Source organism: Corvus cornix, chromosome 2 (genome assembly GCF_000738735.6).
Source record: "Corvus cornix cornix isolate S_Up_H32 chromosome 2, ASM73873v5, whole genome shotgun sequence".
In the NCBI taxonomy this organism is placed as follows: domain Eukaryota; kingdom Metazoa; phylum Chordata; class Aves; order Passeriformes; family Corvidae; genus Corvus; species Corvus cornix.
The window spans coordinates 110,689,124-110,704,712 of NC_046333.1; the positions used below are offsets into that span (position 1 = coordinate 110,689,124).

Sequence of the window (15,589 nt, forward strand, 5' to 3'; positions counted from 1 at the left end):
TCTCATCTCTTTGATCATTCTCTATTCACAGAGGTAGTTTTATCAGGTGCAATGGGACAAGTTGTGCAGGCCATAGGGCGCTGCTGATGATAACAGAGAAGCTGACCATAATGATTGATTCACATCAGCCTCATCAAGTAGCCTTTTGCTTGAAAGTAGGTGCTTATATAATTATTGGTGGTGACATGACAGGATTATTTTCTGCGGCTGCTCATTTGAGTTGGTCTCGAGCTGAAAGTAAGAATATGTCAGCTGTGATGTTGAGTGGAACATGGATCCTGTAAGAGGTCAAGAGACAAATGCAGGGAATATAAAAGCTGTGACACCTAGAATAACACCTAGAAAAGGCTGTGTTACCCTTCTCAGAGTACCATTTCTCTAGTGCTTACTGTATTATACAATAAAAGCTAAAAACTTAAAAAGAAGTCTTGTTCCTACTCTCTTCCTTTATTTATGTTTAAAGTTATTTCTGTTTATTTACTCCAGGACATTTGAAATGGACCAAAGCTGAGGATATTGACATAGAAACTCCGGGATCTATTCTAGTGAACACTAACCTGAGGGCTTTAATAAATAAACACACCTTTGCTTCTTTACCTCAGCATTTTCAACAATACCTCCTGCTTTTGCTTCCAGAAGTAGACAGGCAGGTAAGTAGCATCGTACAATATTTCTTTTTTTAATAAGACTTTTTTACAGTGTGTTTGTGTAGGCTGATTTGACTGACTAGGAATTGTTCCAGGACAGAGTAAGGAGAAAAATTCAGTTCTTTCTTAGGTAAAACTGTTAGACGTAGAATGACTGTGAAGTTTTATCTATTAAAACCAGCTCCTGCTTCTTTGCTTCCTGAAAACTGTGCAGCTCCCTGATTTGTCTAAATGGAAACTGGGCAGCAAATCTTTCAAACTTGCCAAATCACTTAATTAGCTTTTCTACCTATGGTGTTGAAGATAAACTTCTCATTCTCAAGCCTTGCTTTATTTTGGGTCTCTTTTCACCTGTGGTCATCCTTGGTGCTCTACCAGCAATGTCCAGGTCAATATTAGTTCTGTTAGTTTGTTCTCCTGCCCTTCACCTTTCACACAAGCTTATGGATGCTTTCTCAGCTCCAGTGCACTGAGTCCACTCATTCACACTTTTGTAAGGAATATCTTCTCCGGAGCTTAAGGCTTTGTGCTCAGATCTGTTGAGGAAAATGATTTGGAGAGTAACAGGCTGGAAATAAAATTTCAGTTTCATGATCTTTCCTACAATGTCTGTTCCTTCCTGCATTTGGTGGTAAGATTGCAGGGTTTCTTAGAGTGATAAAAAAGGCTTTCCAGCATGTCTAGTAGTTAAAACAGAAGAGAGAGTGCAAACCAATTTCATTTGCTCACTTGCCTCACTTAGGGATTCAAACAGTCTTACCATTTTCAATGATGAATACTCATACACTTAATTCAGACTCATTAACCTACCCAAATAGGGCATTATATTTTTTGCAGATGGTCAGTATCCCTCTTTTAATGTAATAACTTGAGAATGCAGATAATTTAAATGACTAATTAAAACTTGCATCTTAAATAAATATTTCATTTCAGTATTGCAAGTTTCATTTCTTAAACTGTAAGTAGTTAGTCTACCACTAAAGCAGGGAGAAGAAATGCAATATGACACAAAAAGAGAAAGAACAATTGTACTGATGTACATTTACTCAGCCTCTTATCAAATTAGATACTATATGTTGTGGATGGTAATTATGCATTTAATAACAGAATGCTTGATAAGGAACATCAAAACAAGATCCATAGGACAAACAGTATAAATGTACTTATTCTCAAGCTCCCACAATGCAGTCAAAGTCAATATTGACAAGTTTTAAGAAAACTTTTTTCCCTGCTGTCAAACAGATTTTGCTTAGTGCCCAGCACACATTTTCCTGATAGTTTGGATTTTTTTGTTCTCTTTCCAGTTAATTCATAGAAGAGATTAAAAAAAATGTACTAGGTAAAATCATGTTTTCTCTCCAAGTATCAAAGACCCAATGTTCATAAATTACATTTCAAGTATGGGGTCTTTATTTAGAAGTTTTTTACATTAAAAATTATTTTTAACAATGGAGTATCTACAGCTGACAAGCCACTTACCTTCTTATCAGTGTTCTTACAGCAGAGTTTTTTGGCAAGAAAATCAAGAGAATATTTGTTGAATTTAAACATGCCTCACTAGTTAAAAGCAATGCATTTTTTTAACTTTTATTTCAAAAGGCATTCAAATAATGCATACAATACGTTATTTCAGAGGCCCAACACTACATAATTGGACACTGTTACTTCACAAGCAAACATTGTGATGAGACATTTGCAGGTGTCCTTCCATCTGTCATCTTCTCACAGCATTCTGTGGATTTGTGTAGCATACCAGGTTTTCACCTGCATTTGGAAGGCAGGAGTCACCAGTCATCTCTGGAAGTGTAATGGAAATGTTTGGCCTCTAAGTGTGATAGTTTGAAAATTGTTTTCTGGTGGAGAGTGGAATAGCCCTGAACCTTCACTTTGCAGAAGTCATAGCAGAGAAAGAAATGCATCTCTTTTCTTGATGTCTTGAGAATACATCCTTGGCTATGCCTAAAGTGTGGCATCCCAGATACAGACTGATGAAAGCAATTGAGCTGATGTTCTTTTCCTTCCCATGGCAAGTGGAAAATGCCAGTGTAGTGCTCAAGGATCAAGTAAAAGGAGAGAGAATTTCAGCCAGGGAGCTCTGGTGGGAGTCTCTGTTGTTGGTCACTCTGACTGAACAAGGCAAGGGTATTCAGTTTTCCTCTTATTTCTACTTTCTAAATCAAATGGGGTTATCAGGCAAGCAAAAATGGCGCAACACTATTCTTTGAGTTAGCTGCACATCTCTGGGGGTTCAGTTTTGTTGTTTTATATCGTGCTTTTCTTGATTCGTCTGAGAATTCTTATTTCTGTTCTTCTGGCTCAGAAGGGTTTCCTCCCTGTGTGCTGCTCTGCAGTTGGCTGCTGTTGTCTTCCCCAGAGAAAGCTGCATTTCTGTGTTGCCATGTGGATATAGTATGTGAAGTACAGTAATAAATGGCACTATAAAAATGTAATAGAGTTATGCTATTTGTGTATATATAGTGATCTGTGAAATAAATTACTAGTGAAGTGCAGTCTCATTTAGGCTTTATTACAGCTCCACATAGAAAAATCCCGTGATGAATGATTCTTTGTCATTTCTGTCATAAACACCATTTTTCTGGGTGGTATAACTCCTCCTCCTTAAATCGTACTCAGCCAAAACTTGTCATGCATATGTCAGTTTGAATAAGCATTTTTAGAAACCATTAGTTAAGGGAGTTGAGGTTTTCTATTTTTTTGTGTGCAAGTGTTTATTGTAAATAAATTACTTCTGTCCCAACCTTGGTTAGTCTCGTGTGTTCAAGAAGAGTTCAGGGACAAGTTAGGAGCTTGTTGGGATTAGTTTTCTGATCTTTCTTTTGTTTTCAAGTTTTTTAGTTGCTATTGGGGAGCTATTGGAGCCCATGGAACAGAAAGCCTTAGGAAAGATGTCCCAGAATGGAAGAAATTGAGAACAACTTTTCTGATGTTCATGCTGTCATTTTTCCTACTCCAGCTAGATTTTTGACAAAGTGGAAGAATAGGATCATTGCCCTTTTTTTTTCCTTGGTAAAAGATAAACCATATCATGAGTTATATTCACAATTTAAATTGATTTCAGCTTGTATATTAGTTTAAATTTTAATAGCAATGAGGCCTTGTGTAATTTTCTGTATTCAAAATGCCTATGAAAGAAATTGGAGCAAGTTGGCAGTTATGGTAGATGCATTTTATCAAGGATTTTATTTGTTTTGGTTTGGGTTCAGAGGGAATTAGTATGTAGACATTGTTCAAATGATAGAAACATAGAATGTCCTGAGTTGGATGGGACCCATGAGGATCATCCAGTCAAGCTTCTCACCCTGCACAGGACAGCCCCAAGAATCACACCATGTGCTCTGTCCAAATGCTTCTTGAACTCTGTCAGGCTGGTGCTGTAGGCTCTTCCCTGGGGAGCCGGCTCCAGTGCCCAAACAGCCTCTGGATGAAGAACCTTTTTTCTAATATCCAACCTAAACCTCCCCTGGCACGACTTCAGGCCATTCCCTCAGGTCCTTTCACTGGTCACCACAGAGAAGAAATCAGTGCCTGAGAAGCAGCCATGTCCCAGACTTGTCTGTTTAGCAGACTACTCCAAAATCTTGCATCACTGGATACTGGGAACCTCATGACTGAAATTTGAACATGCAGATTTTCAGCTCTTTGTTAATCTGTATGAATTCAAAGGCTCAAAATCCTTGAAGCTCAGCGGGTACAGAAGCCTGTTGAGTGATTCCCTGGGAGATCTATATGACTGAGCTGGAGATGTAGAAAACATGCAGGTGTAGAAGCGATATGAAAAGTGTCTGCACAAGAGATTTCAGTTATCACAAATTCCAGCAAAGTGTTTCTCTTTACAGCTCTAATTAGAACATTCTACAGCTAAACATCAATGGATTTTTCATCAAATACCTGCCTCTGACATTGATACATCAAGCTGATAATTACGTGTAACAGAAGCTTTCTTGACCACCTCTCAGTAAAACTCACCTTCAAAGCAGGAAGTTTCTCTCTGTAGGTAGATTGCTGTGTGGCATCAGTGAGTCTTTAAATTTTAATTAACCAATGTATATTGTGCAAGGATGAGTAACAGATCTGTACAACAGGTTGCTGAAAAGGAATGGCAGTTGGCAATATTGTGTCTACACCAGCTTTCCTTTTTGGTGCTTCTGGAAAGTCAAATTTCTGCTCTTAACACCAGAGTATGGGCAAAAGGAAGGGAAACACACCCACCTACTTAGCTTCCAAGAAGAGAAGTGCAGCCTTACCTGAAGAGTAGCAGAAAGCTGAAGTGATTTTACTAATCCTGAGAGAGTTAAATAAAATGATCTTTCCTGAATGCTCTGGGAAAAAAAAAAAGTATCTTTTTTTCCGGACTCTATGACTGCTTAACACCTTTCTGATCTTTGAGAATTTAATTTTGTTTATCATTTTCTCTTCTGGTAATATTGGACTCTTTTTAGCCTCTTGTGATTTGCACCTGCCCTGCCCTTTCACACAGGATGTGAATTTCTTCCTAGAAAAACACTGCAAAGCCTCCTCAGATGTGTGTATTAGGTAGCAGTGCCATTTTATCAGACCAAATCTATTCAGGAAGAGCATTTAAAACAGTAGAGAAAAATCCCAGTAATAGCTATATCTTGTCTCATCTTTACTTGTTTAATGAATGAAATTTAGCAATTTTCTTTTATGTACAGTTTATAGATATTAAAGTTAGTTACTTAAAAACTTCAGTATTCTTAAGGAATTACCTAAGTCAGGTAGTATTGCAGAAAGGCCTGTGAATATTTCACATTTGTAGCAGGTCAGTTCTACTAAAAGGAAAAACATGATGCGCAATTCAAAGGATTCTAAAATGGGTCAAAACCCACTTTATTCTCTTTCTTTTAATTTCTAAATCAGTGAATCCCAAAATAATTCCTGTCTCTTGGGTCAGTGCTAGTATTGCTATGCAATAACATCACAGTATCCTTTTATTTCAAGGTTGGTGCAGGTTCTGTGTTTCTGTCTTGGCCTGTTTGATTTGGGTTGGTGCTGGCACTTCCAGTTTGACTCTGTCACCTTGCAAAGATTCCTTCTCACCTTGTGTTGAGAAAAGGCACAGGGTGATGTCAGTTAGTGATTTACTCTGGTTTAAAATAATAAGAAGTAATTCTGGGAGAGGTTATCTACAGAACTCCAATGCAAACCTCTTTGTTTTCATGCAGTATGAATCAGCTTAATATCTGTTCCTACAGTTTGAGCAATGATAGCAAAAGGTAACAATTGTTTTTGATGTGCAAAATTACTCCAACTCCCAAGCACATCAGCTGGAATTCTGTGGTGGAGAGTGGGTAATGAATATTGCAAAATATTCTTTTCTTTGTAAAAGACAAGAAGAGAAGTCTGGTATCTGACATTCTGAACACTTAGTACGTATCATGCTGTATATTCATTTTATATCAGAAGAGAGTAAGCAAAGCTTGATTTACACAGTTTCTTTCTTGTAGCAATGTAACCATCTCCCTGCTTGTTTTATTAACTTCATCAGTGCTTGAGGATTATACTTGCCATTGGTATTTTGCAGAATTTCCTTTATAAAAAGACCAACTGCAGAAATTACTGCTGTGTGTATTATTTGCTTCCAGGTTTATTTTATGTTTCTTTCCATGGAATTATTGTGTAGTGGTAGTTAAATGGTTACCTTATCTTGCTTAGCTGCCATTTTTGCTGATACTACAACCCTTTAGCTGTGTCCTTTTCCATTCTCTATCATCAGTAGCTTTCAAATATTTATTATTATGTTCCTGTAAATGTTTGAGTTTTACACTGAAATAGTTTTAGGGTTATGACAAAAGCATTTAGTTCAGAGGAGAACATTTGCAATTGAAGGTTAAATGTAACATATGTCATCTGCACCTAAGCAGATTTAAAAAGCTGTTAAATTGGCACCCTTGTGTGTGCAGTAATTGAAGGTCATTTTATGTCACATTTCTCCCTTTAGCTGACATTTTTTCTTCGGTTTTACTGGTTGATGTGGACAGCATGGTGTCGTTGTAATGTGCTTTATTTGTACAGCTTTATTAGGGTAGTTTTAATGCAGGTATCTTGCAGACTAGATATATATAGACATTCCGAAGATTTAAGCTGCCTTTTCAATCAGATTCTGGGTCTGATTCCCGAGCTGAGCTAGCCAAGGGTTTTCAAACAGGTTACTGTTTGTAACTGACCCTCTGTCCTTAAGAGCAAGTTAATATTATTTTACCTAACACACCTGTATGGATGGCGTATGTGTGTATTTCACAGTCATGTATTAACAGCAACCATCAGCTTCACTTTACTGAGTTGAAAGCTGAAGCATTTTACTTTAAAATCCCAGTTGTCTTTAGCTACAGGAAAGCTACTCTTTAGCTTCCCTAGGCAGTCCACAAAGGCTCACTGCAATTGCATTGCAATCTGGCTGCTCTGATTGATGTGGTAATGGAATTCTTGTTTGCTGGTTTGCAGTAATCCCTAGAGGTCCTCCTTAGTATCAGTATGTCTACATATCTGAATAGGAAGCTTTACATTTTTGATTAAGTGTCATGGTTTTGTGTTTCTGCAGGCTTGGTCACTGTGTTTCAGAAGTGTGACACGGTGTTTTCCACCTTGCCGCATCCATGTTGTGGAAGTTCTTGTTTGATTTCTAAAGCTCTAGTTACAAGCTCTTGTCACGCTTAAAATATATCTCATCTTTAAGAACAAGTTTTGCAGAGGTGTTAGCAGAACTATTGCATTTGCTTTTGTCTGTAGCAAGGCTAAACTCAGCTGGAACATCTAGTAGGACACAGCAATGGTGCTGTGCCCCGTGAAAGCTAAAAATACAAGAGCCACAGCTGTCTCTGCAGCATCCTTTCCCTTAAGTCCTTCTGATGTGTGAGGGGCCCTTCACTCAAGGTTGTTCTTCTGATGCAGACTAGTGAAGCTTTTAGTTCCCCTCTTGTTCCCTTCAAGCAAGTTTTATAAAGTACGGTGCACAGCTGTTAGTGCTTAAAAAAAAAGAGGACTTTGAATGCAATGCAAGCCCCATTTACATTTGACAGAATTACTAGTATTTTAGAAAGAGAACTGATAAAGCACCTCCCTTCCAGTGGGAAAGTAAGTGCCTCACATAAGTGCCTTTTTAAAACACTGTGCTAGGAGCTGTGTTACGAGAGTATAACTAATGTGTGGACATAAGTGGTAACATATATGGGCGCAAGAGACTGACGTGTTCCAAGTTATGGAGCTGTGAAGGATGCACTGCAGTACTGCAGTGTGTAGTGTTCCAACTGTGCCTCCCTTGCAAAGTGCACATCACATTAAGTGATGTGAGTCGGTCTGCAGGGCCTCCAGTGTTGCCACTGTAGGGCTGCACTGGAATTAGATGGAGAACAGAACATTCCTTACCGTTCTGAATCTGAAGACAGCCAGGGACTGGAAACAGGATGTTGGATGCAGGTGCAGCAAAAAGAAGAGTGAGCGGAAGTGATCCGTCCATGCTTCTGCAGCAAAAGGAAGATCAAGCAGAAGTGATCCATCCATGCTTCTGCAGCAGTCTCTCCCCCTCTTCACCCTTACTCTCACCCTCTTTCTGCTTCTCCCATCGCCTTTCCCTCCCCTTACCCTTTTCCAATATATTTGTTTGGCTTAAATACAAAAGGGAAAAAAGAAGTTGAGACTTTTTTTCCTAATTATTTCACATTACTGTTCTTTGAATTATTTAGACTCAAATTTCATTTAGCTTATTCTGTCTTGTGTTAAGGACATGCAGCCATTTGTTTGCATGGAAGGACAGTGTTTTCTAATGCCTAGAAAAAAGGAATTGGAGGCAGGATTTTCATTTTTGACACTCATCAAAGATGACTGACTAATTTTAGATGCTTACATGTAACTTCCCCTCACCTTATGCTTCTTGGGCTCAAAGGTATAAGTCTATAATTTTAATTAAAAGCTAGGTGAATAAACCCTGGCTGTTTATGTCCCTTTTCCTGCACTCTCCACATAATATGAGCATTCTTGGATAATTTAATATTGTTTAACTTTCTCTAGTCATCTTACCTTAAACAAGTTCCATACATGCTTGTCTTGGTCACAATCCATGTATGTTTTTCTATTTTGCCTGTTTTCCCCCCAGGCTTATGTGTCTTTTCTAGTACCTTAATAAATACTTGCTTTTTGCTGTGTGTTCTGACATGCTGGGGTTCACTAATTATGTGGAGTATGTATTAGAGAAAAAGCTTTTAATTGTTACTTCTAGAATTTGAATGCAGTTAGAAGGTACTGTTTGCTGCATGTTTTTTTCTATTTTGCTTGGGTTTTGTTTCATTTTAAAACATGCTTTATCTTTTCATTTTGCCAGATTTATTACTTGCCTAAAATTCTTCATCTAATTTCTTGCATCTGAGCTCCAACAGATTGGATTCTATTGTCTTTTTTGACACTACAGTGTATTGGAATGAATATAGCTATCCCACTTGTCTTCTTGATTTAGACAAGGTCTAAATTAACAAGTCACATTTCATTTTGAAAACATATGTTTGCAATTCTTCAGTCTTACTCGGCATATTTCCCACTTTAGTGAAGATGGAAAAGGTCTTTGTTTCTTTCTCTAAAAGGTGCTTCTTGCTTTTCTCCTCATGTCTGAAGCAATTATTCCTGTAGTAGGAGATATTTTCTTTTTCATTCTTTGATGTTTTACTTCGAAGTTTAATCTGGTTATTTTTTATAGGACTAAAGTAATACTCAGAATCACTTTCACCATCTGTCTTCAAAATCTGTCTCTTCATTTTGTATTTGAAGGCAGACTGTTTATTTTATGTCGATGATCAAGTGGGAATGACAAAGAGCTTTTCTGGTAAGGATTGATAACTTCATAATCAGAACTGAGGAAAACTAGCCATATTCTGGGTCATGTTACCCTTTGCTGTGAAAAGGTGAGACCCATGGAAGAGAGCTTACACAGAGTGAACATGAACACCCAAGCTGAGGTACATCAGAATTGCTGAGAGAGCCATAGGATGATTTGATATCTATCCATGTCACCTCCCCAGACCTGAAGTTGTGATGGCTGACTTTGTTCTGGCAGCAGCTCTTGAGTCAGACCATCTATTGCTGTCTGCTGTATTTATATATGTATATAGTGTTGGATGTGTCTCTTACCATTCATGTATTTCTCAGTGTTAGTGTGGCTATTTTGTGGTCACAATAGCAAAAAGGTCCTGATAATTACATCTTGTCAGGAGTATTTTTCTTATATTCCTGTTTATAAACCTCCTGTTCAGAAACTCTGCCATTGTTGGCTTTAAATACATGGTAACTGACTTAAGAAAGGATGGATTTTTCATCAGTCATAGCACTGTGTAAATGTGTGCATTTTTCTGTTTGAGATGAGCCTCTGAGTGTTGCTTATCTTCAGGCAAAGAAGCAGTATTTTGGCTGTGGGTTTTTGCAAGGCCTGTCTTTTTTAAATACTCTGTGTCTTCAGCTGCATTACTTCTTCCACATCCCTACCATCTGTGTCCTCAAGACCTGAAATCATCAGTGTTTTGTATTAAACTTGGTAATTACCGACTCCTTAACTATTCATTCCCCTCCTATTTTTGATTCTCTCCAGTATTACACCGTGCCTTTCTCTGCACATTTCTCTTTCCTTTCTGTTTTATGTATATCAGTACTGTTGACAAGCTTTTGCTTCTCTTGAAACAAAAGACAGGCAGAGAAGAAAATGAGAGTGGTTGTTGCCCTCAAGGGGACCACCATGTGTGCAGACCTCTTCTATAGGGTGGATTAGGGTCTAGTTCAGATTTTAGGGGTGAGAAAAGAGGCAGTGGCATGAATGCCATTGTGATGTGAGTTTAACAGACCATCCCATCTAGCTCCACGCTCGTAAGGCCACGCCTAGAGTACCTTGTCCAGTTCTAGGACTTCGCCTAGATAAGAGAAGAGCCAGGGGCAGTTTTACCAATGTGTATAAAAGGACGTGACACAACCAGAGGCAATAGGTACAAACCAAAAGGCAGGAGCTTTCATATGGACATAAAGTAAAACATTTATTAGTGAGGGCACAGGCTGCCTAGACAGGTTGTGAGTTCTCCATCCTTGGATATATTAAAAACTAATTGATTTTTATTTCCATCTGAAGTGTGTTATTATAGTTCAATAACACAAACATGTTATTACTTTCAATGTGGTTCTTCCAGGTCTGAGATAAATGAAAGGCTTGTGCCTTAACCTGATAGGTTATCTATCACACATACAGGTACTTCCTGTGGATGGGGTTTTGTGCAACCTGGCCTAGTGCAAGGTGTCTCAGGCCATGGCAGGGGGCTGGAATTAGATGGTCTTTTAAGGTCCCTTCCAACCCAAACCATTCTTTGATTTAGTGTAGGAAAGCATACATCGTTTTGTGCTGGAAATTATGTGGGTTATTCCATTTCTAAAATCTAAATCAAATTTGAAAATATGGTCATGATTATGGACAGCTCAGCAGAAACATCTGTTCAGTCAACCTTTAAGCAACAACACCACCAGGGAGGCTGCACTAAAGAAAATACCCTTTCATTAAATAAATACTATTAAGTCATCATCTTCAGTATTCAGCATGCCCAGTTCGGTTCAGAAGCTGTGGAAATAATCCAGAGAAGGGCACTAAAATTTTTATGCACAAGCCATAAAAATGTCTAAAGAAAAATTACTGGACTTGAGTCTACTTTAATCTACCAGAACAAAATTAAAAGTGAAGAGCGTCAAGTTTAATACAATCAACTGCTGTATTTCATACAATAGACAACTAACCCATGGAAGTCTTTTGCATACTAAAAGTTAGTATTGATTGCTGCCACAGTTTAACTGATATAAATAGAAGATGGTGGATGCATATATATGAGTAGCAGCCACAGTTAGATCAAACAGTCTGAAATATTTATGGACATTAAAATTCCCTTTCTCAGTCTTATGCCAGCTAAACTAAATAGAAAACTTTTATTTGACAGCTTTCCTAGTAATTGGCTATTATGTGGTCTTTCACAAGCTTTATCTGCATAATCTGTTCCTTGCAATTATCAAGGGTTAGCTCAACCTCTGCTTTGATCTGATGTTGTTACCATATGGTACCACTCAGATATGATTAAATGCTGAAAAATACAGTATCTCTGCTTAGCATTGAGTTGTGTAGCAGAAACACTACCATCAGAAGTGCAGCCATTGTTTAACAGAACTTACAGATTTTTTGTAACAACTACAACTGCTTTTCCTTTTGATCCAAGTGCATTCACACTCATTCTCTTTTATAGACTTGCCAATTGTTAGAGCATCCTTTTAGTTTGGTCCCATTTATCACAATCTCTTTGAATAGTAGTATATAAGTGGAAAAATGACTTTTAGATAGGTAATGGCATACTTGAACAGTCAGCACTATTCTATAGGAAATGGAGAAACTTAATTATTTTCATACTAGAAATACATGCGAGCTCACTTAAAAGTATTTTGCTGATGGATAGAAGTTAAGTTTTATAATTGTCATCTATTCTTTAACAAGGGAAGCCCTAGCTGTGGATAACTCCTTGACATAATTGGTTCCCAGGTCATTAGCCAAAGTATTGAACAGGATAATGATTGTTTTGCATTATTGTAGAGAATTCAGGCTTTCATAAGTGCAAGCAGATCTTGTTAGTTTCTGAAGAATGTGTCAGTCAGAACATGAACAGTCCAGAGACCTAAAGGAGCACATACAGTAATAAGTTCTGTTCCACTTTTTAGTATCTCATCCATTTTATTACGAAAAACGTTCGTATGGAGAAAGTATATGGCCTTATAATACTACTACTGTCTGCAGCCATTCAGTATTTCCCAATGAGAATGTCTGTCTCTTCTGTCTCTTTCTCATTGGGCTTAATGAGAAATCTCTTCCACAGGGTTGCCACACTCAGCCTCAAGGCAGAAAGTATCTACCTTGACTTTTAACGTGCCTCAAGCTATCAACTGCTAGTAAAAAAGTTGTTCATTAATTAGGATCCTTCCAGCCATCATGAAGCATAACTGGTAGCAGATACAACGGGTTTGAGAGTGAGGGTTCCAGAAACTGAGTGTAATCTAAGGTTTTAATTGCATGCAGGCAAGCTAAGCCATTATCTTATGAAATCACAGTGTTTCTGAAGGTCATTCTGTCCAAAGCTCTTTCAGATACGAATCACGGGCTGTGGTCAGGTATATTAGACTGCATAGAGGGACTCGACTGGAAGGGCATTAAGAGGTTAGAGGCCTGGAAGCCAGATTGCAAGGACTGGCTCTTAAGCACCTTTCTTTGAAAATGGATGTTGGCAATTGGTCAGAAATTAAACATACGCAGGAGCACTTTTAGTTTTCTTTTTAATTATGATGTAATAGATGGCAATTTGATATACCATCTTGAAGTAGAAAACAAGGCAAAAAAGGACAATTTATCTTGTCTTCTCTGCACTAAGGCAAAATCAACAGTGTCTGCTCTTCTTTATATTGTCTAAAACTGGTTTTGGCTGTTCAGTGGTGGAGAATTCACAGCCTCTCCCAAAGAAATCTAGTGCTTCATTGTTTTCACTGATAGAAAGTTTTTTCCTCAGGGTCTGATCTGAATCTCTCTTGCTGCATTTCTGACTGTTACTCTTTGTTCGTTTTGGCATCTACGTGTAGTGTGGAGATTGCTGTGTCCTTGTTTCTTTTTCTTGAGAAACAGCTCATATTAATGCAGTCTTTTTAGATCTAGGACGTTAAATCTGTTCTCAGCCTCATTTATCTTGTTTGCATTTTGTATGGGTTCTGAGTTACATCAGTCAGAATTGAATATATTACTCCAACTCAAGTGATAACACCAAGGAGAGCAAAACTCATTCCTCTGCTTTTACACAGTACTCCTGTTTGTGTTGTGCTCATCTTCTTTGCAATTGCAAGGTTGATTTATATTCAGTTTGTGAACAGTCCATCAGTACAAGTACCTTCCTACAGAACCATTGCATAGCCACTTCGTTTCCTCATTTTGTATTTCTCTAGTTGCGTATTATACAAGAGTGTCAAACTTTGCATTTGCCACTATTGCAGTGCCCTGCTTATCCCTGTTGTTTCCAAAGTAATTCACAAAACCATCAAGAGAATTCTGAATTTAGGTTGTGCATTTCAGTGTACTCGCCCTCTGACTGATACTATTTTCAAATTACTTCCATCTTTTTATCGTGCCTCTGAATATATAGACTCCCAGTTGATAATAAATAAACAATTGTTCCCTGAGTAGTTCTTTGGCAACCTAATTAGAATTTAAATCTCCTGGCTTTGCTTAAGAAAATGTTGAACAACACTGCATTGTTACGATCAAGATATACAACTTCTGCTGCTTCACTTCTATCTCTTTTATGCTGTCAGAGGGAAAATAGACTGATCTGATGTGACCTATTCTTGACAAATCTGTGTTGGCTGTTGCTCAGCTCCTGGTTAATTTCCAGGCAGTTGTGTGTATTGTGGTACCTTACATGGGTTAGTGGTGGGCTTGGCAGTGCTGGGTTAATGGTTGGACTCGATGGTGTTAAAGGTCTTTTCCACCCAAATGATCCTGTGATTCTATCTTGTGCTTTAACCACTGAACGTATTTTCCAGAGCATGAAGACAGGTGGAAGAAGCAAGGTATTTAAACACAGGTTTCTTGGGTCAGCTGAGAGGCTAGGACTTAACTTCTTCAAAATGTTAAAGGTCCCATGTAGATTCTGGGTTGTGTCTGGCCAGAATATGTCCATATCAGTATCTTAGGACACCTTACATTATCACAAAAAAGAATGGCCTGTGTGTAGGCCATAGACTTCTGAAGCTGGCTAAGTCTGTAAGTCCTTAGCTTTTCTTACACCCTTCTTTAGACACAGGTGACTCTTGTGTACTATATATGTATAACTAGCATGTATGATTTTGCATTTGTACTCTTCATTTCTTCAAAATCCATCTTTTAACAATTCTGAAACAGATTCATATCTGGACATTTAACAGGCTAGACTATCAAGCCTAGATGATTTGAATGCATTTAAGTAATATTTATTGCACTCCTTGCTTGTTCAAGGTCAGTTTTTTGCCTTTTGTTGCAGGTATTAATTGTATTAAGCACCTCAACCCAGTAGATTTGTGGTGAAGGTTCATGCAAAAGAAAGGAAGTATGAGCATTAGCTTTGTCTCTGTATTCAACTAGTTTTCTGCCAGTGTTGCACAGTGGGCTTTTTCTTTCATCATCTTCTTGCTTTAATGTACTTACAGAATTATTTCTTCTGGAGTTTGATGTGTCCCTTTCCAACTGTGTCTAATTTTGGCCCATTATACCATGTTCTGCTGTGGTATTCCTGCTTAGTAAGTTGACCTCGTTTCCATTCCCTACATGCTGTGAGATCAACAGTGAGATCCTAACTAAGACAATGTGGTCTTATTGTACAACCCCCATTACTCCTTTGCAGGAGGCTTTGCATGCCATGTGGTCAGCATTGTTTATTTAAAGAACTGTGACAGTTTTTTTAACTCCTTTTTCACTAGCACCATGTTCTTCGGGATTCTTCCAACGAATTCTGCATTTATGAAAGTATGCCTACTTAAAACACATTTTTAAAATTCTGTTATCATTTCTTTCTTTTCTTCTTTTATCACAAACAACCTTAATCTTTTATATTACTATCAGTCATGAATTATCAGATCATCATTTTGCCAGTTAAGTCAAAAATGTCAATTGTCAGCTAAATCTTCCAAGTCCTCCTACGTACCGTTTGCAGTTCTTGCATTAGTGTTCAGCCATCAAAGACTGAAATAAATGTACCACTTCCATCACATTATCCTCTTCTTTAACCCCTCCTTTTATAAATAAACTTATTTTGGCAGTGGATCACAGAACAGGACTTACTTGAATTTGATTTGCCCGTACTATTGGGCCGTGTGTATAAGTGCAGCATTCA

General features: G+C 38.0%; 1 protein-coding gene across 7 annotated transcripts in view; it reads left to right on the forward strand.

The window, feature by feature from the left end:
* ASXL3 (ASXL transcriptional regulator 3) overlaps positions 1-15,589 on the forward strand; it is a 127,914-nt gene that overhangs the window by 86,232 nt on the left and 26,093 nt on the right. For all 7 annotated transcript variants that reach the window (XM_039548250.1, XM_039548251.1, XM_039548248.1 and 4 more), the window contains one exon: positions 487-650. In XM_039548250.1, the coding sequence (XP_039404184.1) occupies positions 487-650 (164 nt within the window). The remainder of the gene's footprint in view (positions 1-486; positions 651-15,589) is intronic.